This window comes from Poecilia mexicana, unplaced genomic scaffold, assembly GCF_051168715.1.
Source record: "Poecilia mexicana isolate PSO_F unplaced genomic scaffold, ASM5116871v1 scaffold_4, whole genome shotgun sequence".
NCBI classification, from domain to species: Eukaryota; Metazoa; Chordata; class Actinopteri; order Cyprinodontiformes; family Poeciliidae; genus Poecilia; species Poecilia mexicana.
Genome location: NW_028263373.1, coordinates 173,150 through 199,788, shown reverse-complemented (window position 1 = coordinate 199,788; position 26,639 = coordinate 173,150). Strand labels below are relative to the sequence as shown.

Here is a 26,639-nt window from a genome sequence, read left to right as displayed (position 1 = left end):
ACAACCAGGAGTTAATGTTTCCCTGGGGAATAAATTAGATGTGACACATTGGACTGCGACACATCTAATTTTCTAAAGGCTAACTTTCTGCTAGCTACTTTTCAAAATTTCATACAAAATTTAAGTACAGTACATCAGGTACTTTATTTAAAAATTTGTCCTGATGCATGTTAACTCATAATGGTAAATACATTTAACAGCAATGATTCTACCTGAGTCGTCCATTTTGGGCTGCAGCTCCTCCTGGGATGATTTTGGTGATAAAGATGGATGGGTCCTCTCCAATGTGGGGGTTATCTGTGCCGCCAGCAATACTGAAGCCCAGTCCTGAGTTACCCTGCTCATAAAAACAGAAACAGAGGCCATGTTGGTGGCAAAAATATTTATATGCACAATTTTTTCGTCCACAAGAGTTTCAAATTTCTTAAAGTTTAAAAGTTAGGTTCTAATTTGGTAAAATCTCAGTTTGAAAGCAACAAGTGGCATGTTTGTAAAGCAGCTAACTGCACAAGAGCAGCAAAAATATATTGTTTAAGTCCAAGTTTGAAACTAAAAACTTAAGTGAATAAACATTAGACATTTAAAAAACATATTGATTTTCTGTTAAAAATAAAAGCAATTCAGTCATGTTTTTCCAACGATTTGTAAAAAGAAACCACAATATCATAAAACAAGATACTTGGACCATGCAGGAACAAACACATACTACGTTTGCAAAAGCTGAATATTCATGTTTCACTCAGAAATACAGTTTTCTGAGGAGAAGAGGAAAATAAATGAATATCAGAGTTAAGCAATTACAAAATGATAGGTTTGTGTTTTTTTGTTCATGAAATATGTTCCACTCTGTAGAAATAGCAGGTCTTTCTTTACTGTTGTTCTCTAAAATAAGCTTTGTTGTTGTTTTTGTTCTTTTCTTCCTGATGTGACCTGTTGTTTTCTTCATCTGCTCTGTGTTTGGTCTCACAATCTGGCTGGAACTATTTTTGTTACAAAAGTAACACGATCACAGAAACATAGACGTCCAAAAAGATTTGGCACAAACCTCACTGAGCGAGTCCAGATGACAAAATAATCACCACACAGGACTTGGGCTAACCTGCCTAAAGTGGCTAAAACACACTGCAGAATAATGATCGTAAAAGTATTCCATATAATCCTGATGACATAGGAACAGCGTGCTTAAAATAATATTCTTTATGGTAAATCACTGGGTATCTGACAGAGATCAAATGGAAACACAGAAGTTTTGGCACTACTCTTAAAAAATAAATTTAGCTTAGTATTATTCTTCCATTATGCTGAATCCAACTGACCAAACGCTCTGGAACTCAGCTTGGGTTGCTAGGCGACAGGCTGGAATTCGCTGGGGTTGCTAGGTAACGGGCTGGACTTGGCTGGGGTCACTAGGCGAGGGGCAGTGACTGCTTATTTGTGACGTTACTTTCTGAATGTTTTCAAAACAGGTCATTATCTAGACACCAAAAACATTCAATTATTGCCTAAAAGTGGATATGTGTCTTTTTTTAAGCGCTTGGGATGTTTTAAAAACAGTAGAAACACAAATGGAAGTACAAAAACATGAAAAATGTGAATTTTCTATTAATACAATAGAAACACAAAAGAAGCAGTAGAAACACAAATGGAGGTGCAAAAACATGAAAAATGTGAATTTTCTATTAATACACCCCCCTAAAATAAGATAAATATTAGATATGAAACAATACAAATAAAATTACGAAACAAGACTTCTCATTATCACTCAGTTGTCCAGAGGATTAAAACTTCATATTTAAAAAAAAACATCACACGAACATGAATACCCTACAAAAATACAGTGTATATATTCAAAAACTGGCTTCTGTTTTGTCTTTTATAACATCTTAGTTTACAAACGTCTGCTAGTTTGTAGTTTGTTTGGTTTTTTAGTTGTGGTGACATTTGAATAATCACTAAACTGGCTTTTCAGTTTAGTGAAAGTATGACTTAACAGATCCATAATCTGTTAAATCATACTTTATTACATGAACCTGTCCAGGGTCTGCAGGTGGAAATTAGCATTTCTTGCTGTAATGTACCATGCACCTCTCCTTTTAAAAGGTTAATGGTATGTTGTACATTGTTTCAGAGTTAATAAATAAATAGTAGAAAAACAATTGCAGGTCCTAGTTATAGGAATTTCGAATCGATCTAAAATGCTCAAGAAATTTATTTTAGTCTATTTAATTTAAACAGAATTTCTAGACTGGTTTCTGAATTAAAAATGTTTTCTGAATCGAATCACCAGACACTGAAATATTCACATCTCTAACAAACAGAATGTAAGCAACTTAATATAACCTACCAAAATCATATTTTGTGTGAATAAATACACATAAATTTGTGCAATATTTTTATTTTTGCTAAACAAAAAGTCTAAAACAAGCCCTAACCAGAACAGATATTCTTTGTAAAACAATTTCACACACTGACGTTTTTATTTTACTCTCTCCCCATGCGCCGTCATGGATTTAAATCCAGCGTAATGTCTGCGGCTGTGTTTGCGTGTGTGTCCGTAGTGACTTTAAAGCAGATTCAGTCAAGCAGACAGAACCAGGTCACAGGAGAATGGAGCGATAGAGAGAGACACAGAAAGACGGCCTTGGGGAAGAGATAAAGGGAATACAATCAGGGAAGAGGGATCGCTGAGGCCCGTGAAAGGAAAGTGGATGATGATGAAGAAGAAATGGAGAGGGCAGCAAAGAAGGTTTAGAAATGGACAAAAACGCTTAGGCTGAAAGACAGAAGAGACAAATAATAACATGAAGGTAGAGGAGGAATGATTTGAACATGAGGGAGAAGGAAGTTCTATTTTTGAAAATAGGCTGCAAAAATATTCATTTTCCTTCAACTAATTCCCCTTTTTGCATGTTCCTATGGAAACTCATTTTCACCATGAAAGAAAGAATAAAAGTCCAACAGGAAGTCATAATTTTGATTTTCAGTCATAATTTTGAGATTTAAAGTCATAAATATTAGATCGAAAGTAATAATTACAACTTTGAAAATTGAAATTATGACTTTGAATTTCATAATCATGACTGAAAGTGAAAATTGATTGAATCTCCTAATTATGACTTTGATTATGACATTCAATGGCATAATTATGATTTTGAACGTCAAAATTATAGCTTTATAGCTCCTAATCATGACTTTGAAAGTTAAAATTATGACTTCGAATCTCATAATTATGACTGTCAAAGTCAAATTTTGACTTCCTGTTGGACTTTTATTTTTTATTTCATGGCACAAATGGGCTTCCATACATTTTGAACCACCACTGTATTACAAATAAAATTAAAATAAAAAATGAGCACAGTGTTAGTTTTCCTCCATAAACAGAATGGATGTAGACCAAGAAGTTAAATTTTGGTCTCATCAAGAACTTTAAAAATGTAAATGGTTTTCTATTTATTTTCAACAGCAGCTTTTTTTCTTCCCACTCATCAATAACGGCAACATTTTTGGAGAATTTCCCTGTCAACAAAAGTTTCTCTGCAAATACTCCAAAGTTACTATAACTCTTTTGGCTACCAATCTGATTAATGTTCTCCTTTATGTTACTTTTAACTCTTTTTATACCAACTTTTCAGATTGGCATAATTTTCTTTTCATTTTACACAGACATATGTGGTTGCAAAGCAACAAAATGGAGTGAATACATTTTCAAGACTGTGTAGATCATCATGTCAGACACAAACTGCTCTTCATTACAAAATTAGAGACAACAGTTTTTGCAAAAATTTAAAAAATGTTTGTTTTGTTTTCTTTTTGGTGTGTAAAATAATGTCACATTATTTTACCCTCTCCAGTGTGATTTCCTCATACTCATAGTCTGCTTCTGTTCCATTGACCTGTGAGACAAAAAGAAACACGAATAAAAACCTGCGTTGTTAAAACAAATTACTACTTTATCAAGAAATTCAAAGACAGTTTTGTCTCAAATTAAAATGTAAATGTGATTCCCAATAACTTGTTCAATTGTGCATATTTAATTAAACACATTTTATTTTTGTCTCAGAAAATTTAGCTGTAAAAGTTTTTAAGCAAAATGTGAAAAGTTTAAAGAGATATTCATATTAAATCCATGCAGAATATACAACAGAAGAAGCATTTCCACTTTTTTTTAAATAAAAGTTTTGTTTTCTAAAGAAACTTTAAAGTAAGGCTGATATTGGTATGTTAATTGTGATAATAAAAGTGACTAAAGTATCTATAACTGCAGCCAAATCCCCATAAACACAAATACTCCTGTTAAAGGAACATGCACACTTTAAAACAGGATTTTTCAGGACATCAATAACTAAAAAAGTTGGATTCTTATCAGTAATCTCCTAAAAGTAAATATATTTAACTGCAGGTTTGAATGCTTTGATATTTATTGATAAAAAAATAAATAAATAACAATTCAATCACTTTTGATGATTTTCAAACATCCTAAATTGTAATTTATTATTGTCAAGATTAATCAATTTTTTTTATCAAGATAAGAACTTTTTCTCAATAACGATATGATAGAAGCATCTGTGATTAGGCCTGTCACAATAAGCAATAAATCAATAAATCACATGACCAGTTAAAATGAACTCAATCATTTCCATTTGCATGATTAATTGTTTTTCTATTTCAACCAAAAATTGGACAACAAAAACATGTTTTGGTCTCAACTAACTCCTTTTTTTTAAGGGACAATTTTGCTTACAGAGACTTCATAATTCATTTTATTTGTCGTTCCACTTGTTTTGTTTATTCATTTTGGATATTTAAAATGTCTTCCAGATCCAGTGCTAAATGTTCATCAGAATTTAAAGTTGATCAATCTTTGAGAATGTGTTCTTGGATTATTTTTCCATTGCTATTATATCAAATGAAAATGGTCTCAAAACAACTTTATCATTTATCGCTATAACTTGTGGAACAATTTATCGTCCAGCAAAAGTTGATGCCTTTGCAGGCCAATCTATAGTTAATCTGTAAATATACATTTTAAACCAGAAACAAACATCTCTGGCTTTGCTGCTGTATATTTTTTTCTATTTTGTTTTTTGTTTTGAATCTTTTTTAAACCCATTGAACCCTTTCTGAGACAAAATGAAACCTTTTAGGAGAAATACAACATAAGATCTTGATGTCATTGCTTCTCTTGTTAAAAGTGAATTTTGTGCAATTTAGCAAAAACAAAGCCATCAGTGAATTCAGCTAGTGTAATAAACTAAAACGAAACATTTACATTGACCTAAAAGAAATCAGAGTATTAACTTGATCAGATTATTTGTACACTCACACAGGTCACACATTAAAGATTATGAAAGTGAATTTAGATAATATTTATGAATGACGTATAAATCCTGCAGAATAAAATCCCTAAAGCATCTCTGACGTCACGTTTAAAAGTGTCCCTTAGAAACGTTGACTCTAAAACCTTAAAAATGTGTCGACATCGTTCAGTCCTGCAGAGATACGAGGCTGTGGATTTCTGAAGCGAATGAGAAGCAAACACAGACATGTTTTTCCAGACATGCTCAATGTTTGGTACTGAATGTCTTTTTCAGATGCATGCAGTGGAGCAAACAGGCGCGCACACATGCAGTGGTCAACTGGCGTCCCAGGGGCCAATGTAATCCGCCTGGCTGTAATCTGTGTCTTTGTGCAGTCAGATTACTTTAGATTTTATATTTTTTGCTGTTTTAAAACCGCCATGTGTTGTGCGCCTGTACTCCATTTTGACTGAACGTTGCAACTTAGTGACTTAATTTAAAAAGTGACATTACACAGTTCATTCTTGCACAAATACTCCTTTTATTTAGCTTTTGCTAAGAGGGGTTTTATTTTAAAATATTATAGATGTGAAGTTTGTCAAAATGTATGTATTCTTTGGATTGATTTTGTTTAGTCAAGAAGTTGTTTCTCCAGAAAATGTATTGGTGTATTTTAAGTTCTGCTGTTCTTGACAGTTGGTGGTTACCGTAGCAACCAGTAATTGGCAGCTCCTCCCCCTCTGTTCTGTTGCTATCGGTAACGGAACAAAATATTAGGATCAGCTCTGAGTTTTCTTTAGAAATATTATATTTTAACAAATATTTTAGATAATTTTAATCATATACAGCATTTCAGGAGTAATTTTTGCGACATTTTATATATGTTTTTAACTGTTATTATTAATGTTGAGCATTTTAGCTACGTTTAGTTTTACGACTGTTAACTGCTGCTAACTGCTGCTAACTGTGCCTTGGGAGCTGTTGCTTTGCAGTTTGTTTTGGATTAGTTATTGTATTTTATTTTTTTATATAGAGGCAGAAGCTGCTGGACTGATGTTAACCACAAACTTTTTTTCTCTTTTGTTAGAATAAATTCAGAAACCTTCATGACAGAAACCTGAGTGTTTCTGTCATGAAGTCGACCTACTGGACCTGAGACGAACATAGAAGGGTTATAGTTACACATGCATGTGATGCCTTTTATCGTAAAAACTAAAAGTGCAAACAGTGAGTAGCATCAGTAATATCATTCGGCTACAGGGAATCTGTCCCTGCTTGTAATTTCTTTCAGTTTCAGTCCAGCAGGGAGTAGTTCCACAGTAATTACATAATAAAATTATCTAACAACAACACATTCATTCCCTGCAGCAGCTGGCCAACAGTGAGATGACATCTGGATTCATCTAATTCTAGATGGAGAGTTCTGTTTAAACCAGGCCGTCACTGTCTTTAACGCACCAATTTACTGGACAGGAACGTTTAACGCTCATTACACAAATTCATGCTGCAGGAGGAGAAGCTTACAGCTTTAGACGTCATTTTAGACACACACTGTTTGCCAATATTTACCTTGATGAAGCCTAAAACAATACATTAAAAAGTTGATGTTTTTTTTTTATCCTACACTGCAAAAACACAAAGTCCTTTTGGTCTAGTTTCTAGTGAAAATATCTTAGTACACTTAGATAAAGCTAACTTAAAAATAACTTTTAATAAAGATATAGGAGCTTGTTTGTGTCAATAATTTCTTAATATTGATGAGAATGTTATAGTTCCATTGGCAGATTAATTTGGAAAAACCTAAACCTAAAACAAGCTCCTATATCTTGCTTAAAAGATAAGCAAGTTAGTTTTGTTGTACTAAGATATTTATCAAAAATCAAAAGTACTTGGTAGCATTTTCAGAAACACTGCAAGTATTTTTGTAAAGTTTCTAGTGGAAATATCTTAGCACACTTAAAATAAGACTAAACTAATTTTTTTACATAATATTTCAGCAAGATATAGGAGCTTTTTAAAGTCAATAATTCCTTAAAATTGTAGAAAAAGTTCTAGTTCCATTGGCACATTAATTTACTTATAATGTGAGAGAAATATCGTGTCATAGGTGAAATAATCTGTCAATGAAACCGGTACTTTCTTCGCGATTTCTTGCTGAATGTTATTTGTAAGATAGTTTTATCTTATTTCCAGTATACTAAGATATTTGCTCTAGAAACTACACCAAAATTACTTGGTAAAATTTTGTGTTTTTGCAGTGAAGTTTACAGAAAATCTTTAAATATGTGCAACTCAAATGTTTTGCACATATTCTTTTGTTCTTATGGCCACAAATTTGAATGACATAGCATTAAAAAACCCCAACAATAATTCCTCAAATAAGACTAGAAATATTGCATATGTAGAACTTCATTATCAGGAAGCTCCAACACAAACTGTTGATTCAATCAATGTAATTAAAGCTGTACTCACATATGGGGGGGTGTCTACGCTGTCGGTATTGACCACCACTGGAGGGGGGTTGGCCTGCAAAAAAACACACACAAAAAAAACACACTAATTCAGTGACTTCAACCTCAGATGTCTGAAAATAAAACCGGGTCGCGGAAAGCTGAGAAAGCTGAAGCGAAGGCAGCGGTTCAGGACTTACTCGTCTCAGGTTTTGGTACAGCATGTTGAGTACATCTGCTATGGATTACCACCATGGAGCGACTGCGTACGCCGCATGACATGCTGCACAGCCCTGATAGTGGACAGCACTGACAACCACGCTATGCTACACTTTAAAAAACACTTTACAGGCGCCGTAAACTGAATTTAACGCTGTAAGTTAACAGCTTACATCGTATTCCAGTGGTAGGATATTATCAGACTCTTACCAGCTGAATTAAGGCAACATTCTGGAGATTTTAAATACATAAACCCAACTTTTTATGCTACTTCTCCTTATCTTGCTACTTCTCTCACTGGATTATGAACAATAAATAGTTGGAATTGTTTCTGAACCCTGAAAATATCAGCAATATCAGTGGATATTTGCATCAATCCACTGCTTTTCCTCTAGTCCTGATTTCTGTCCGGTCCTCCGTCTTTAAGACAGCTAGTCTGAGTAAAAGCTACAACTTCTCCAACAACAAAAAAAGTTAGAAAACTAACTAAACCAGTACAAAACCAGCTCATAAACCAAATGGACAGTCCGCTCTGACGTCGAAGTATAAATGTGTAACAGAGCGGCAGCAGAATCAACTGCTTTCCACTAATCTGTTCCACACATCGCCCTTTATCTCCTCTCGCTTTTATCTCTCTCTCAAACACACACACACGCACACCCGCACACACACACACACACACACACGCACACACACACACATTATCTGAATCCATGTGTTTCTCCCTCTCCGTCCATCGTGTCTGACTGCATGTCAGTCAAACTGGAGGCTTGATCCCACATGGGAACAGAGTGGGGGTGTTCGGAGGGATTAAAGGTACGGTGGGAGGAGTCAATCTGTCCGCTCTGCAGCAACCAGGAAGAGCAGAGGGTGCAGACAGATGCAAGCAGGAAGAATACATAAAAAAGATGAATGTACAGAGCTGAGAGTAGAAGTGGGGGAAGGTTCACAGCGGCAAAGTGGAGTTCATGGATATGGAGAGAGTGAGCTGCCAGCTGCAGCTGGTGTCATCGCCGTGTGAACACCAGAAAATGGGTGGGAAGAAGAAGAAACTGTTTAGAAAAGTGGATCATTTTGGAAACATCAAAAGTTAGAGAGAGTCAAAATTAATCAGAAAAGCTATATCTAAATAAAACAAGGCACAAAGACAAAAAAACTATAATAAAAATCCAAACAGAGAAAGTTGAAAACACGAGATCAAATGTGAAATATAAAATAAAAAAACTAGCACATTCCTGGCAAAAATCTTTGCTAGAAAAACCTAAGTAGTTTCCAAGTTTGGAATGTCAAATACTTGTCAGATACTTGAGAAAAAAAATTTGAGATAGATTTCAGACACTTTCTACGAAAAACAAGATCATTTCGCCAAAACTCCAAATGTCTAAAATTTGCGAGAAAAAAACTAAGAAATTTTGATCTTAGTCTCTAAAGATTACTAGAAAAATTGTGGAAGTTTCTGAATTAAAAAAGTCAAAAGTCTGCAACCTTTGAAACACAGAAATTTCCTTGATTTTTCCAGAAAATGTCTGACATTAATCTAAAACAATTTTGAGTTTTTAGCAGAAATCTACTCCTTTTTCTCCTACCTGCAAGAGCTCTAACAGAATCTGAGAAAAAATATCAAATATCAAAATTGTGAGATTAAATTTAGAATTTGAGAAAAAATTCAGAATCCTGAGATTAAAGTCAGAATTCAGATTTTTTTTCCAATGGCCCCAATCATCTTCCGTACAAATAACATGATTTTCAAATTGGCAAAAAACAAAAACAATAAAGCTATAAATAAAGAAAAAAACAAATTAAAGAAACATTTGTGATCATGTCACATAATAATTTTAGACATTTCAGATCAAAGAGCTCAAATTCATCAAAAAGATGAGACACAACAAATAAAATTATTCTTGAATACAAAATAGTTTCAAAATTATTGAAAATTTATTTTCTAAGCTTCGAAGTACAAAAATGTTTTTACAATAAAGATCATTAATTTATTTTGTTATTAAATGTTTTTCTAGCCCACTAACTACTGCTTCACTATGCTTTAAAGTCAATCAAAAAACTATTTTGTTTCAAAAAAAATATTGCAAGCTTTTATTTTAATATAAACTTGTTTTGTTATTTATCAAAAATTTTAAACAAAATCTCTCTATTTTGCTTTCCAGTCGCTTACAAAGTGTTCACTGATGATAATATTAGCTAAAAATCACTGACAGTTACGACTCCATTGTGTTTTGGTAACCTCATATGACCCCTTCACAACTGTGGCAATATTGTGTGTGTGTGTGTGTGTGTGTGTGTGTGTGTGTGTGTGTGTGTGTGTGTACCAGGTTTTTATATCCTTATGGGAACTTATTTCTGTCTGGGGTTATGGGGACCATAGCTCCTTGTGGGGACATTTTCTTGGTCCCCATGAGGGAAATTGTTGTTTTTGGGTTAGTGGTTAGGTCTGTGATGGTTAGGTGTTAGGGTTAGGATTATGGTATGGGTTAGGCTGTAGAAATTAATGGAAGTCAACATGAAGTCCCCAAAAGTGATGAAAACATGATTGTGTGTGTGCGCACATGCGTGTTTGTGTGTGTGTGTGTGTGTGTGTGTGATTTGTAAAGCGACCAATCCAACCAGTCAGCTGTGTTCTGTCTGGTGTTTTCATTGACACGCCAAGTCAGGCCACATGCTTATATAATCAACGTGTGTGTGTGTGTGTGTGTGTGTGTGTGTGTGTGTGTGTGTGTGTGTGTGTTTGAGTTGTGTTTCATGAAAAGGCCATAAGAACAAACACACACACGCATGCACATGCGCACACACACACACACACACACACACTCACGCACGCACGCACGCACACACACACACACACGCACACAGCATCCATATCCAGATAGAGTGATTGTTAGTTGTTATATAATTGCGGTTACACCAGCTGTGTTATTATGGCATTACGACCCGGTTCAGCCCAGCCGCAGCTTAGGGAGGTTCAGACTAACCCGGTTCATTTCATCAGGCAGAGACCGACGGACAAACAAGTGATTAACTCCTTCAGTCAGAGGTCGCCATCATGCCACAAAAAGACGGCCTCTTCAAAGGTTTCCAATTATATTTAAACACATACAGATATTTAGATAAAAAGACAAAATCACTGTCTACTAAAGAGTTTACATACATTTTGTCAGTGTAAGAGAAAACTGCCTTTTAAACTGTAATCTAAGAATAATTCTGTGAAAATAAATCTGAATTCTGAGATTGAAGTTTGAATTTTGAGAAAAAGTTTGAATTTTGAAATTAAAGTCAGAATTTTGAGGAAAAATGTCAAAATTTTGAGATTAAAATCTTAATTCTAAGAAAAAAATTCAGAATCCTTTAAAAAAAAATTTCCAGTGGCACTAATCCTCTTCCTCATCATGTAAAACAAAGTTATAAACAAATTTCTAAAGAATATTATCACCACATTTTCTGGCATTTTGCAAATAGAATTAATTTTTGTAATTCTAACTAACCTAAAACAAGAAAAGTTTAGTCTGATTTAACTTCATTAAGTGAGAAAAAAAATGTACGTTTGTCTCTTTTTAGACGATTATATGTAAATATCTGGTTTCAACTGAAGCAAATGTTTGCTGTCTATAACAATTGAGTAAAAATAAATTACGGATCAGAATAAATGAAATGATGCATAATAGATGTTGGTAAAAATAATGAAATTGTTTTCATACACATGGAAGGAGAAAATATGGAAACCAAGGAGCCATAAAGCCATAAAATAAAAATTGTTCCATCCTTTGCTTCTATTTTATCGTCTTTCTTGCTGCATGATGTCATGCGGCACATCAGCCTGGTTTGGACCACTGTCAGTTCCCAACATGGCGGCCTGCTCCGTCTATCTTAATCTGCAATGCAACGCTAATTGACTAATGAGTTAATCAGAAGGAGCGTGACTCTAATCAAATCAGAATGGCCAGGCTAATCACACTAATCAGACTATCAGTAGCTTCTATCTCTGATCATTGCACCCGCTGCACACTTACTACCTCACCGTCATTCACAGGCAGCTGCTCCGTTGGATTATTCCCCTCAGATTACAGCGCTTTTACACATAAAATCTCTTTTGTTGCAACTCTTACGCTGCTTTTATCATTATGTTGTTATGTCTCATTGGCTGCTGGGAAAATTGTCATAACACATACATTTTTCTGTTTTTAGTTTTAAAAAATTAAGAGATTAGATGCACCGATCCGATTTTGGTATCAGTCTAATGCTAAACTTTATGCTCTGAGTGATGTCATGCTTTATTACTTATTTTACAGTACATTTATAATTCCTAAATGCATTCTGTGAACCACTTAAAAGAAAATTTGTTTCAGTTTATGTTTATATTTTTGACCAAGGCAGTCAACCTATTGTTTTTGTCAGTTTTAGTTTCTTTATTATTTATTGTGAACAAATTAAAGTTGTTTTTACATGTTTGACCAAACTTGTGAATTTAGTGATGTATTTCAGTGTGCTGAACTGGTGCAGAGTTAACAAATATTTTTTTTTAATTCAGTACATCTATGTCTGTGTTTAAAAACAGAAACATTTTAAGTCCATTTGGGTGTCTTTCTCCGATACCGATACCGTATTGGATCAGTATCGGCTGATGTTAATCCTCAGAAATTGGAATCAGAAGTAAAAAAAAGTGGATCGGTGCATTTATAATTCAAATGTGCATGAACCTGATCAATGTCTTAAAGGGGAAGTATTATGTTTTTTCCAGGCACATACTGTCATCTCATTGAATAATCAAGTAACTATATTAACTTCAGTTTAAAAAAATTATATTAAAACCATAAATAAAATTATATTATATATAAAGACAATTTACTTTGAAATTGGACCTCTGTCTCTTTAAAAACTCCTGATTTGTGATAAACTCTGCCTACAGGAAGTCGTCACATGATTCCTCTATTAACCCTTTAACAACATTTTTACCAATGTACTGAGAAGTAGATCGTATAATGAGACCAGCAGATATGTAGTTCCACCAGGTGTTTGCTAATTGCTGCTGGGTAGTCTGAAGGACCTGACTGGGGGAGGAGCTGTACCTCAAAGGCGAAGCTAAGTCTGCCCAGGCATTATGCACAGTTGAATGGTTACCATAGAGATTAAAGGAGTTTCCAAAAGTAAATGAGAAAATCAAGTAAACAGTCCAGGCATGTTTTTGATGTTATAACGTTGTAACATGATGCTGCCCCTATAAGATCTATAACCACATACACCTACCTGCATATGGGTGTGTATCGGTACACAGTGGTGTCCAAGCGGCACGTGTGGATGCGCAGTCCAGATATATGTGTCACTGGGCCATGGCTTGCCACCAAACTTGCCTTTGCTCTTGGTGGGACTCTTCTTCACACTATCTCTGAGGTTGGGAAACTTCCCTCGTGAAGTCCTGGTGGCCAGGCTGGTGGGCAGCGTGCTCCAGCCGTATCCTCCTAACCCGGAGCACAACGGCAGCTGGGGCGAGTGGAACGGGTGGAGGGACAGCGACTGGGAGGCATGAGGAAGAGGATGGGTGCAGTTCTGTTGCTGCTGGCACTGCTGGAACAGCGAATGGTGACTGGACGATTGGCACTGGTGTTGCTGGTAGAGCTGATTGGATGAAGGCGAGGTAAACAGACGACCAGGTGAGGCTGGTGGGCAGCATGGCTGATGGTTCTGAGGTGGATGAAGCAACTGATGGTGACTCGCCGACACGTGGAGCTGGTGGTGGCTTGGAGATAAATGGAGCTGCTGGTGGCTGGAGGATAGATGGAGTTGGTGTTGACTTGGCGATAGATGAAGTTGGCTGTGGCTTGGCGAGAGGAGAAGGTTGTTTGGTGGTTGCTGCACCAACGGACATCCAACCGGATGACTTGGAGATGGCGGTGCTATGTGGTAGTAGCTAGGAGACGGAGAAGGAAGCAGGTGTTTCTGAGATTGGCAGCCATGTTTGCCTGAATGGGGTAGACGCTTTGGTGAGTGCAGCAGCGAAGATTGCGTTTGGTGATTTGCCACCTGAAGTAAACTCTGGTTCTGCTTGGAATGGCTCTTTCCTGATTTGCCTTTCCCTTTGGCAGATTTTCCCTTAGAGGAGCTGGGCTTTTTGGGGCTACAACAAAACTCATGACTGTGGAAGTAGGTGGTCATTGTGACAAAGGTTTGGAAAATACTACTGTTGTATTCTTGTGTTACATTTTTCGTTTCAGAGGAATGATCTTCAGACAATTGGGCAAATCCCTGTACATCCAGGGATATTTTTGTCTTATTTGTTTATGTTTCTCAATATCTACAGCTGGTGAACATACAAAAGTTATAAAACAATATTGCAGATGGATCTCTGAGTGGTAAACCATCCTCCGTTGGGGAGATGTTCAGTTTTAAAAGTACAACAATCTCTGTATAATCCATGAGTGTTGAATCAAGAAGAAAGCAGAAGAAACTCTTGAGTGATGCTCCCGTCAGTTCAGGTATCGGTCCAGACCTAAAGATTTCTGCCGGTTGCTCAGAGAGGTCTCTCCTCCAGCGGTCACTCATTTGATCCACCTACCTTTCTGCTCATCTTCACCGAGTCGTGTTGGCAGGTCTGGTCATGCTTTGGTTAGGATATTCCACAGAGTACAGACTAAAAACTGTAACTGACCCGGCAATTCCTTTTCATCCAGCAGCAACAACGAGGAAAAGTTCAATCTTCTTTGTCTGTCCATGTTTATCCAATCTAAATTGGTAAAACTCTTATAATAAATTGGTAACAGGCTGCTTCTACGTTCATAGATCTATCTGCAAGCCTCGGTCATCTTTCTAAGCTACCTCCCTCTGACAGTGTCTGCCCCGTTCTGCCTCTCTGTCTCTTTCATTCCCGGACTGGCCAATTAGGGACTTCCCTGGACTTCTGCACATGACAGCAGCCAGGCATGACTAATCGATAGGCAACCAGGGACACTGATACAGCGCTGGGAGCCCAGAGAGAGCGCACAATAGTAGGAGATCCGTGATTGGTGGAGGACGCTCGCCTCCAACAACCTTTGTCTTGTTCTTTTAAAGCAATACAAGGCAGGCAGCACTACGGGGTTTGAGTGTGTCTCTGTGCGTTGGCCTACTTGCTCTGAGATCTTCCTTCAAAGTGAATGAGTGTATGTGTTCATTAGCTTGCTGATAATGCTTTTTCCAGATTCTCAAACAACTGCACAGGTGTGTTTCTGTAGACATAGGTGGGAAGGGTACTCAAAAATTATGAAGTGAGCAGAGAGGTTTGCTAGCAGAGAAGTTTTGCGCGAGAGGAGAAAGTGAATATTTGAAAGAGAGCAGAAGTTTTGAGAATAAAACACATTAAATCCTGCTTTAAGACTGAAAATGGGTGCTCTCGAATTATGGCAGAAAAATCCTCCGGACAAGTTGCTACAATGGGTAGAGGCCACACAGGCACACCCACTAGAAGGAAACAAACACACCCAGTACAAAACTTTCCTTCTATTGGCTGAGAGGTTGCCAGGCGACGATACTTTTTGTTTCAAGAGACAGCAGAAAATAATTTGCAAGCAAGCGGAGAGAAGTTTTGAGTGTGACAAGAAAGGTTTGAGAGAGCACAGTGAATATTTGAAAGAGAGCAGAAGTTTTGAAAACAAAGACACAAAGTCCTGCTTTCAAACTGGAAATTTTTCTACTTATGGCAGTAAAATTTCCCCATAGAGATTAAACCTCCCTATTATTTGGAAAAGAGCAATTCCAGCCTTTGGTAATGTCCTAAACTGAAAAGATGAACTCGTACAAATACATCTAATTATGACTAAGAGGTGTGTGTTTTTATAATGTCAGCTAATACCAAAACTCGCCCGAAAACAAAATGAGCTGAGAGGAAAAAGAGGGCTATGTAGATAAATAAATGAGTGAAACGGCAAAGAGCCATCCATGTAGAAGAGACAGAGAGATGCAGAGAGAGAAAACACTCCATGAGTTAGCGGGTATAAATGTGAATGTGTGTTCCCTGTGTAAAGTGCTGGTAGCGCTGCAGGCGAACCACTAAGTCAGGGGAGAATGAGCAGGGAGAAAGGGCTGTTAGCATCACAGCGCTAAACGAACGCTGCTGCGCGAGCGAGGCGGTGAGGAAGGAACAAGAGCGAAGCCAGGAATGGAAATAAATGAGCTGAGATGGAAGAGAAATCAAAAACATCAGAGTTTAACACAGAGAAAATCCTCTTTTTCTTAAAATAACTTCAACACTAAGGTCCGAGTACTGACATGATTTAAATAAGCAAAGAAAACAAGATTTACCTCATAAAAAAGGTACTATCATTGCCTTCTCTTCTTTCAAACATACTTTTCAAAGAAACGTGAAAGTACAGATTTTTTCTATGTGAAAGAGTGAAACTCATAAAAGCTGAAAAGCTTTTGAGGAGCAACACGGTTATAACTGCAATATTTAATTATTATATATTTTATAGATATATCAACATTTTGTATGAACTATAATGATTTTTTATTATGTATGTTAAATTTGTAATATATTTGGTTTGTACATAAAGAAAGCAGAAAGAAGAAAAAATCTGATCATATCTGCCCTTTTTACAAAAAAATTTACTCAAACAGTCAGGTTTTACAAAAAACAACTAAACTAAACAAAAACAACTTAAATTCATATGGATTCACATGATTCTATTCATATTTCTTCAAAAAAGTAACTTTTACCATTCTCTTACTGATTTGGCATTTTGAATGATTTTTACTGTCTGATGTTTGTTTTTAATTAATTAAATAAATTTAAATAAACAAATTAAACTAATAAAATAATACAAAATGTGAGAAACATCCTTCTCCTTTTAACATTAAATAAGTGATGTGATAAAATTTATTAAATGAACTTTTGGACAATTTTAGCTTAATTTTCGTCAATATTCAAGCTTACTCACCTAATACCAACATTATTTTATAAATTAAAAATTTATCTCATGCTTTATCTTTAGTAATTTCTTATTAGTTCTCTTATTAATTGTCAAGGCTAATAAAACCTAAAAACGTTCAGCCATGTTTCTTAAACTGCAATATTCAAGTGCCCAGCAGAGGGCGCTGTGGTCCACAGGCAGATAAAGCACATATTAACCGCAGATAGAAAACAGATAGCACGACCTCTTTACTGAAGCTGATTAAGACATTAGATCCTAAATAAATGTCTTATAAACTAATAGATCTGCTAAATATAATGTTGGAAAAAAAGCAAAAATGTCATTTAAGTATTTTGGAAATATATTCATATTTCTTAAGATTTTTTCACATTTTCTCAACCAAATTAAAACACAAACTTTATTGTATTGTGTATAAAATCCAGAGTAAAAATCTCAATATCAGCATCAATACAGATGTTCTATAAAGATTCCACTTGATTTCTGTAAATGTTTAACACTTAATAAACTGTCATAGCTTACATATCTTTAAATGTAATCACAAAGTTAAAACAATTTAATGTTTTTTGACATGTAAATATAGTTAGTTTAAAATATTACAAAGAAAGTAGCATAAATGTCACTAAAACCAGCACAATATGCCTCAGAGCAGATGGCTGTGGTCCAAACCCGCTGCGGTCTGCATGGATCCAGTTGGTAATAAAACATGAGGTCACACTCTGAATGTTCATTATCATATATAACACCACCAGCCACACACAACATGGCAGAATAAATCACCTTCAGTTGACAGAGGGAGTTATATTTTCATTTTGTAAACATAATAAAAAATACTGCTAGCAAATCGATAAATAAAAACCCACACACCACAGATCCTATCATGTCATTATTTATTAAATGGGGACAAAACCGTAATTAAAAATGTTGGGAAGCTTTAAGTGCACCTCCAAAATGTGCTGATACAAAACCAGAGTGGATCAATATTTTTATAGATTTTTAAAATTTTTGTTCAGTTACTTTTAATTAGTTTTTAGAGTGTGCTTGATACTTTTTATTAACTGATCAAAGGATCAATCACATAATATTTAAAAATTACATCATCAGGCAGACCAAAATATACAGTGGAAATTTTGGTATTTTAAGGATGAAAATGATGAAAATTTATATAAGTAACAAAACATATCAAAATAGGGCAAAATATATTTTTTTCCAAGTCAGTTTCTTTTAATAAAAACTGATGAAACTTAACAGAAACTGCAGGTGTGTGTCTGAGTCTGGTGAGTTTTTAGTTAAAACATGTCTGTTTTTAATTCAGTGGGGAGAAAATCCAGAAATTTACTCAAGTAAGAGTAGAAAGTACAGCGTAGTAAAAATACTCATGAAAGTACACTTAAAAAAAAGAAAAAAAAGCTTACTCAATTAAATGTAATTAAGTAAATGTAACTAGTTACTTCCCAACTCTGGTTATTAGTTCCAACTTTTGCTGTCAGCATTTCGTGACACCAGGAGAAATATGGAGTGCCATAACTGACGTAAACTCTTTGTGTTGGGGGAAAAATATTAATTTCACATCAATTCAAAAGTCTAATAACTAGATTAATAAACAAAAAAACAAAGAATTTTAAATCCTAACAAACTATGTTAGTATTATATAGTTCAAGTTTTCCCCATTAAATTAAAGGTTTTATTTATGTCTCAATTTCAATTTTCATTAACTGTAATAACATTGCTCCAGATTATAGTTACTGAATTAGTCATTAAATTGCATTTAATGCAAACAATACAAGCAGGATTTTAATGCAGGCTGAACAGAGGAATAGTGGGATATTTCTAGCAGAGTCAGAGGAATCTGTTTTTCACATAAGGTGAATCTATTGGGAAAATCCTTTCCTCTGGCAGAGACCAACTGTAACTGAAAGTCTATCTTTCACTGCTCTGTTGTGACTACTTCCTGTTTCCTGTCCTGCTCTTCCAGGTGAAATCCTAGCTCTCACTCTTTCTATCTGCAGGGCTTTTAGTGAAGCTGCTGTAACGTTATCTGTGTCGAGACAACGATCGTCATCGCCTGCTGCAGACGGGCTCACCGCGCTCCTCGCCTGTTTACGTCCAGCCTGTGTCTGCCGGGCTTTCTCTGTTTTCATACATAAAAATAAGTAATGTATGCATAGCTGCACCAGAGTATTAGGGCTAAGTAAATAAAAATAACAATACAATTATGAGAATAAAATTCTGGTAATATTATGACTTTATTGTTGTACTATTTCAACTTAATTTTTTAAATAAAGTCGAAATATTATGACTTTATTTCAAGTTCTAAATAAAGTTGTAATGTTGCTTAAGTAATTCTTGTAAATAATATTACAAGAATATAACTTTGTTCTCAAAACATTATAGCCTTATTCTGGTAATATTCTGACTTTATTCTAGTAATACTATGACTTTATTCTCATCCTATTTGGACTTTATTCTTGTAATAATATGACTTTGCTCTCGTATTTAAAATTTATTCTAGTTCATCTTCGTTCTCGTGATATTGACTTTATTCTCATAATTTTATTCTTGTGTATTTCAGTTTTTCTTAGTATGACCCTTTTATGTATTTCATGTGTATTTCAGACAAATTGTGTAGAAGCTGCAGCATTAAAACAGATAAAAGTAGCTTTTTTATGCTTTTATGCCCTGTTTTAATACTTTTCTGCCCATTATGAGCCTCTAGTTGGAAAAGTAACTATTATCTCAATTATCCCTGGCACAAGCCCCCTGCCACGTCCGCCTCTTCAAGCGTACCAGCTGAGATGATTACATCTTCAACAAGGTAAGGCAAGACAGGTTTAACGGTATAAAATCACTTAAACATCACATAACTCAAAGTGCTCTATAAGAAAAGAGCAACAGGCATAAAGAAAAATACCATTAAAAACATGAAATGTACTTTAAATATGAGGTAAAGTTGAAAACACACAGGAATGGCGATAACAAAATAATACGATGAATTGATAAATTAATATTTAGTGTTTATTAATGTTACCTCTCCTTATCTCGTGGTCAGAGATGTCTGCAACGTCACTGAAATGCATTTAGGTTGAAAACCATCCAGAGCTTCGTCGACCAATAACAGAAATTTAAAATCCATCTTTTGACATGTATCTTTGGACTGGAGTGAGCTGAACTATTTTACTGGCACAGGTCATAAAACTGTCAGCCGCCTGCTGGATGACCTGCTGCTGCCTGATTGATTTTTAAAGAGGCTGTTAAAATTAGGCTTGAATCCATAACAACACCCAGGTTTCCTGCACACACTTCAGTCTTCTGCCTTTTCAGTTTCAGTTAAGAGTAGAAATTTAAAATTACCCATTTTAGGAGCAAAACTAGAGGCCAAACAGTCACTGGTGTTATGAACACAGGCCATGTGGAGAGAGGAATATAGAGATGTATGTCATCAGCATACAGTATGAATGATAAGTGTTGCTGCAGAGCTTTATAATATAAACTACAGGGAACATAAATGTTGAATTATATCACAACAACTGAAAAACTGGCTCATTTATTGCAAAATTATGTAGCACTAAAGTACGGTCTCAGTCAGAATATTCAGTGAGCTCTGATCCAGAACCGCACTGCATTCTGGGGGATGTAGGCAGAGGAAAAAAGGTTTCAGCCACTCAACTACCATTTATTGTTTATCATTTATTGGGATACATTTCCTATTATAATAAGAAATTTGGATTTTATTTTAACAATAAATCAATGAATCATGTTTAAAAACAATCAGAACTGTCCGTATTGTCAGGATTTGTTATTTTTTACTATTTTCTCCATTGTTTGTTCAACGAAACCATCAATAAATATCAGAAAATTTTTTGGGGAAAAAAATTAGTAAATGCAATCAGTATGTGTAGTTTAGAGACACAATTCACAATTCATACTTCTTTATGTGACTGGTGTCCTAAAGAAGAATATTACAAATATCAAGAGCAGTATTTGTGTTTTTTGGCGCGTATGGTTGCCGTACAATGCAGTCACAGCCTCACAGTCTCCGTCAAGAGAAGTAATACAATACTTCTTATTGTCACTTTTATCATTATTATAATAATATCACAAAATATCACGATAAAACTTTGAGTCCATATTGCCCACTGCTATGCTCAACCGCTCACAGATTGGTGGAATCAACTGACTCTCCCACTCTGTGGTTACCTAGCAACTCACTCACTCTGTGGTTACCTAGCAACTCACTCACTCTGTGGTTACCTAGCAACTCACTCACTCTTTGGTTACCTAGCAACAACCTGTTGAGTAACTTGAGCAGCACAAGTTTAAGGTTTAAGGCCTCATAACTGCTTAAAAATAAAAACAACATGGAGTGGAAATTGAATAAAGGAGGAAAGCTCAAGCCACCAGTTTGGTAGTTTGTTAGACATTTAAAACAAAAAACTAATCAATAATTTCCGATATCGACTCATACGAAACACTTATATCATAACTGGTTTTTCAGTCATATCGTTCAGCCAGAGTATTTATGAGTGCGGTTGGGTGAATATTGCTTTAAAGGGTTGGTATGACCAGGAAATCACTAAACTGAGTCCATCTATTATTTACTTATTGAGGAATTACCATCGTTTACACAGTTTGGACAGTTTGTGATGAGTTTTTAAAGGAACAATAACTGAATGTAAAAATAAACCAGATTGTCTAAAAGTTGAGGTTTCCTTCATACACCAAAAGTCCTACCTTTAAAACATTTATCCAGACGTCAAAATTAGCTATTCTTGGCTGACTTTCATCTCTCTCCTGGTTGGCAGGCTGCGTCTCTCACCTAATGACAGCAAACCACGCAGGATAAAACAAGCATAAAAAATTAAGAATGAACTATTTATATCATGGCACACATTTTTGTAGTTTTTTTAGCTTCTGTGTCTTCAAGACGACCATTTCCCATTAAAGTGAATCGTAATATATTTATAAATGTTCTTCACGCATATAAAAGGCATGTAAATCCAAGTTGTTGATGTCTTTTGCTACATCTACACACATATTAAATGGCACAGTTGCGAAGGTTTCTAGCTCCTAGTCTTGCTATCTCAGCTTTGTCATTGCCACTGATGTTGGAGCTACCATTCATTAGTGTTACAAGGTATCAGATATTTAATAAAAATAAAACTTATCCTGCAAAGTTGGGATAGCGTTTATGTCAAAAAAATTTATATTTACTTAAAATATGTGGCTAAATCCCAATCAATCACTAAATGCAATGGTTTTATGTGTGACTGCAAGAAAGTTATTATTATTATTATTATTATAATGCTGGGGAATAATATTCATTCTCATAAGTAGAAATCTCTTAAACATAAGCACATTCACATCAAAAAATGTAATTAATTCAATCCAGAAAGTAAGTTTTACTTGTGGGTGGGTATTTATCGTATCGTTTATCATTTATTGCGATACATTTCTTATTATAAGATTTTAATTTATTATTGTCAAGATAATTTCCAATTAATGATGCTGAAACCTCCAACAAAACTGACCCTACTGTTGTGATTTTTAGTTTTACTATTTTCTCCACTGTTTGTTCAATATTCAAACTATTACTTGTGGACATTTATTGTGTTGTTTATCATTTATTGTGATAAATTTCATTCAATATTTATCACTGCTAAGATAAGTTCCAATTAATGATGTTTAATCCCCCAAAACCTGAAGCTACTGTTACTGTTTATCTGTTTTCTCAACTGTTTGTTCAATATTCAAACTCTTACTTGTGTCCCGGTTTGGGCGTTTATCGTACAGTTTATCATTTATTGCGATACATTTCTTATCATGATAAGATTTTAATTTATTATTGTCAAGATAAATTCCAATTAATGATGTTTAAAACCCTCCAAAAACTGTCCATATTGTTGGGATTGCTGGTTTTACTATTTTTTTTCTGGTTCCAGGGCCGCTCTGAGCCTTTTTGGGGCCGTAAGCAGATTTTAATTGGGGCCGGATGGTGTTAATTAGCTGCTTACCTCGCATATGCCAAGGGTATCAATAAATATCAAAGTTAAAAATATAATTAATGGCAGTTATTGTGTGCAGTTTAGTGATACAAAAACAAAGTTTTCTGGAAAATAAATTGTCCCAGAAGTTTTTGCGATAAACGATAATACTGTTGTTTTGAGACCATTTGCAAGTAACATAATAGTAATAATGCAAAAACACATTCTCATTGATTCTCAGAGATCGATAAACTTTAAATTCTAATCAACGTCTAGCACTGGAACTGGAAGATATTTTAAATGTCCAAAATAAATAAACAAAACAACAGAAAGAACAAATAAAATGAATTATAAAGTCTCCGTAAACAAAATGATCATTCAAAACAAGGAATAGTTGAGACCAAAGAACCAGACTGAAGACCATTTTCATCCAGTTTTTGGTAGAAAGAGAAAAACAATAAACCATGTAAATGAAAATTATTGAGCTCGTTCTAATTTATGATGCGATTAATTGATTTATTGTTTATTGCATCAGGGATAGATACAAATCCCTCTTCTTTATGTGCCTGGCGTCGTAAAGAAACACATTTCCAAGAGCAGGATTTGTGTTTTGCTGAGTCAGCTGTACAGTTACCTAAAAAATAAGCATCGTTGTTGCAACAGCACAACAAAATATCGTGATAAAACCTTAACTCCGCATCGCATCTCAAACTATGCTATAGAAATCCCATCTAGATGTTATTCTGCTGGGTCCAGCCTCGTTAGTGAGCAGCCATATTAAATGATTGCTATTGGTCGTTGTTGATTATATCAGCAGCGACAGAACAGGCTGGAGGAAGCAGACTGACGGGGAGTGTGTGTGTGAGGAGACGTCTGTGTGCATGTGTGTGTGCGCATGTGTGTGTGTGTGTGCATGTGTGTGTGTGTGTGTGTGTATGTGTGTGTGTGTGTGGGAGAGAGCTGACATGCAGGCTTCTTCCCACACACAGAAGGTGATGCAACATCTCACACCCTCTCAGCACTGCAAAGCTAATGCTGAACTCGCTGCTTCGGCCCAGAGTCAGTGTGTGTGAATGTATATGAATGTGTGTGTGTGTGTGTGTGTGCGTGTGTGTGTGCAGAAGTGGGTAAAAAGTATATATATGTACTCTTACTTATAAGTTTTCCCCCATCTTTCTTGACTCGCTCTCCCTCCCACAGGAAGACATGAACAAATGCTCTGCTTAGCAATCGCCAAAATAGTATCGCCATGACAACAGCTGATGCCACATGCAGCCACGGACATCATCAGCAGCTCATCCGAGCTCACAAACGGCTGCACATCGATAGACTCTTTCTAAAGTTATCTCATTCATTTACAGTCAAAAATTAACATTTCATGTTGATGCAAACAAAAGTTTTGAATGAAAAGGATTAATTATATTTATAATTTTCTTGAAACATTACCTTCCTAAAATAATGGCTTGTGTAATTTTTTTTTTTTGCCTAAAAACATTGAAAAATGTCTTGGGCCATTATTATAGAAAAGTAAAAAAAGATCTACTGTCTTTGGTTTCTTTGGATTTGCTCCATTTCTGTGCTTTATATAAGTTTTCTAATTGAAATTCCAATAAACCTTTTTTTTGCAAGACAAACAAAAGTTTCTTAAGATGAAAACAAAAAACAAACAATACCAACAATAATTATGAAATCAACAGCAAAAGTGACAATAGTTAAAAAATTTCTATAGTAAGTAAATTTAAATAAAGGCGCTGATCAGAAATCATGAACTCAAACCACATGTGTCATCATGAGAGTTTCCAGCGAGTCTGAACATGTTTCCGTTTCCATGCTGCTGCTCAAATTACCTTCATCTGTCTGAGAATAGTTCTCAGATGATTGGGCATATTTAAGACAAAACAAATGGGCATTTCTTACAAAAAACTTGGTAAACAATCTAAATTTCTCAAACAAGGGTGATTAAGCCTGAATGATCCCAAAGCAGTTGGTTTTAATATCTGTTGCAACTAATAAATCTGGAGACACTGCTCTGTATTTTAACATATGGAGGGAGTGGAAAGTTTCCTGAGCTGGAGAACGATAACAAGCGTTTCTATAACTGAATATGACGCCTGTTGGGAGGCGTAGGGTAAAAAATATGATCTCATTTCACCTGACAATCGATGACATGCAAGTTTTCCATTTTAAAACCGGCCTGCATAAAGCTGGAGGCAACAGGAGAACCAGACCTGCTTCACGCTAACCCAGGGGTGTCCAAAGTGGGGCTCCGGGGCCATTTGAGGCCCTTGAAATGGTTTAATTTGGCCCTTCAGCACAAGTCAAGGATGATAAAAATTTGTCCAACTAAATAGAAAACAACTGACGACTACAAAAGTTTGGAAATTGTTTTTCTTTTAATGAGATAACAATTCAAACTAATTTTTAAGTTTTAGATCTTTAATGATTAACAGATTTCATTAAAAAAATTTGTTTATTATTGTATGACGGAGTATTAAGGCCATGTTAAAAAAATTACAAGAGTAAAGTTGCAATAGAATAGTCATTTTTATAACTTTATCCTCATTATTTGAGCTTATTCTTGATATATTGAGACTTTCTTATATTATTACGACTTTATTCTCATACGGGTTTATGTTTTCATTTTTTAAATTTTATCTTCGTGTGCCCCTAATACATTGTTGTATTATTGAGCAGGTAAAACTGAACTCTGCCCGTCATTTCAAGAAAGTTTAAACTTTTATTTTCTCTTTAATCGCTCAGCCCTAACAGAAATCTGCTGGGTGAAAAACAGCAACATCAGCTGCTAAATGTAGTAAATCTGTCAAATCTTTACATTTATGACGCATAACTCTTGGAATAATTGTTTCACATGCTTCTAAATGTTCTGGTTGTGTGGATGTTGGGTTGATATTTTGGCGTTTTAGAAGAAAATGGGGTCAGATTTCGCTCCCGGTCGTTATTCCCATGCCTGGAATCAGCATCGCCCCCAGCTCTGTCTGTCTTCCATTTACTTTGACCACTAAACACGTCTTCATGGCTTTTAAAGCTTTCTCTGCAGACCTACCTCGACTTTACATCTAATCAATTATAGAGGAACAAGTAAAGGCAGAGAAAGAATAAAGCTGCGTTTGCAACAAAAACACCAAATCTAACCAAGTGGTTTTGGTCTAATTTCTACTGCAAATATCTAAGTACACTTGAAATAAGACAAAACTAACTTACATGTAACTTTTTAGCTCAATAGTTCCTTAATATTGATGAAAAAAGGCACTGGCACTTTCCCACTTATAACATGGGAAAACTGTTGTGTTAAAAGTGAAATAATTTGCCAGCAGAACTAGAACTCTGTTGCTAGGCGACGGGCTGGGCAAGGCTGAGGTTGCTAGGTAACGGTGCAGTGGCAGTTGTAAAAAAGACTTAATAATCTGCCAATAGAACAAGAACGTTTTCATCAACAGTACGCAATTATTTATTGAAACAAGCACTTATATTATATGATCCATGTTTGTCATATAATCCAAACCAACAAATAAGCCTATATGTCGCTTAAACGTTACTTGTAAGTTAGCTTTAAATTATTTCAAGTGTACTAACATATTTGGACTAGAAACTAGACCAAAATACTTGGTAATATTTTATGTTTTTGCAGTGTAACAACTAAATCTTTTAACAGAATACTAGTTAGGAAAAGCCTGACTGTAAAATAGAAGATAGATAATGTTTTTTTTTTATTATTATTATGTTCATTTCTCACACAACATAAAACATTTAAATATTCATAATAAT

General features: G+C 35.2%; 2 protein-coding genes across 3 annotated transcripts in view; both read right to left on the bottom strand.

Annotated features, from left to right (window-relative positions):
• The window catches only part of LOC106925986 (disks large homolog 4), a 120,845-nt gene that overhangs the window by 44,208 nt on the left and 49,998 nt on the right, over positions 1 to 26,639 (bottom strand). For both annotated transcript variants that reach the window (XM_015000601.2, XM_088004676.1), the window contains exons 5-7: positions 7,770 to 7,823; positions 3,843 to 3,893; positions 213 to 337 (exon numbers count right to left, since the gene is read on the bottom strand). In XM_015000601.2, coding sequence (XP_014856087.2) covers positions 213 to 337; positions 3,843 to 3,893; positions 7,770 to 7,823 — 230 coding nt within the window. The remainder of the gene's footprint in view (positions 1 to 212; positions 338 to 3,842; positions 3,894 to 7,769; positions 7,824 to 26,639) is intronic.
• LOC148159858 (uncharacterized) lies at positions 8,668 to 14,125 on the bottom strand. The gene is made up of 2 exons (XM_088005225.1): positions 13,220 to 14,125; positions 8,668 to 8,811 (listed from the first exon to the last, which is right to left on the bottom strand). Exons 1-2 carry the CDS (start codon positions 14,123 to 14,125, stop codon positions 8,668 to 8,670), a joined length of 1,050 nt encoding a protein of 349 aa, XP_087861351.1.

What these genes read in the sequence shown, in the direction of transcription:
- LOC148159858 (XM_088005225.1), bottom strand. Translation starts at nt 14,125, where the DNA reads ATGACCACCTACTTCCACAGTCATGAGTTTTGTTGTAGCCCCAAAAAG. An exon ending in CGATACACACCCATATGCAG is followed by an intron (nt 8,812 to 13,219) that starts GTAGGTGTATGT and finishes TGGTTGCTGCAG; the next exon opens with AGCGGACAGATTGACTCCTC.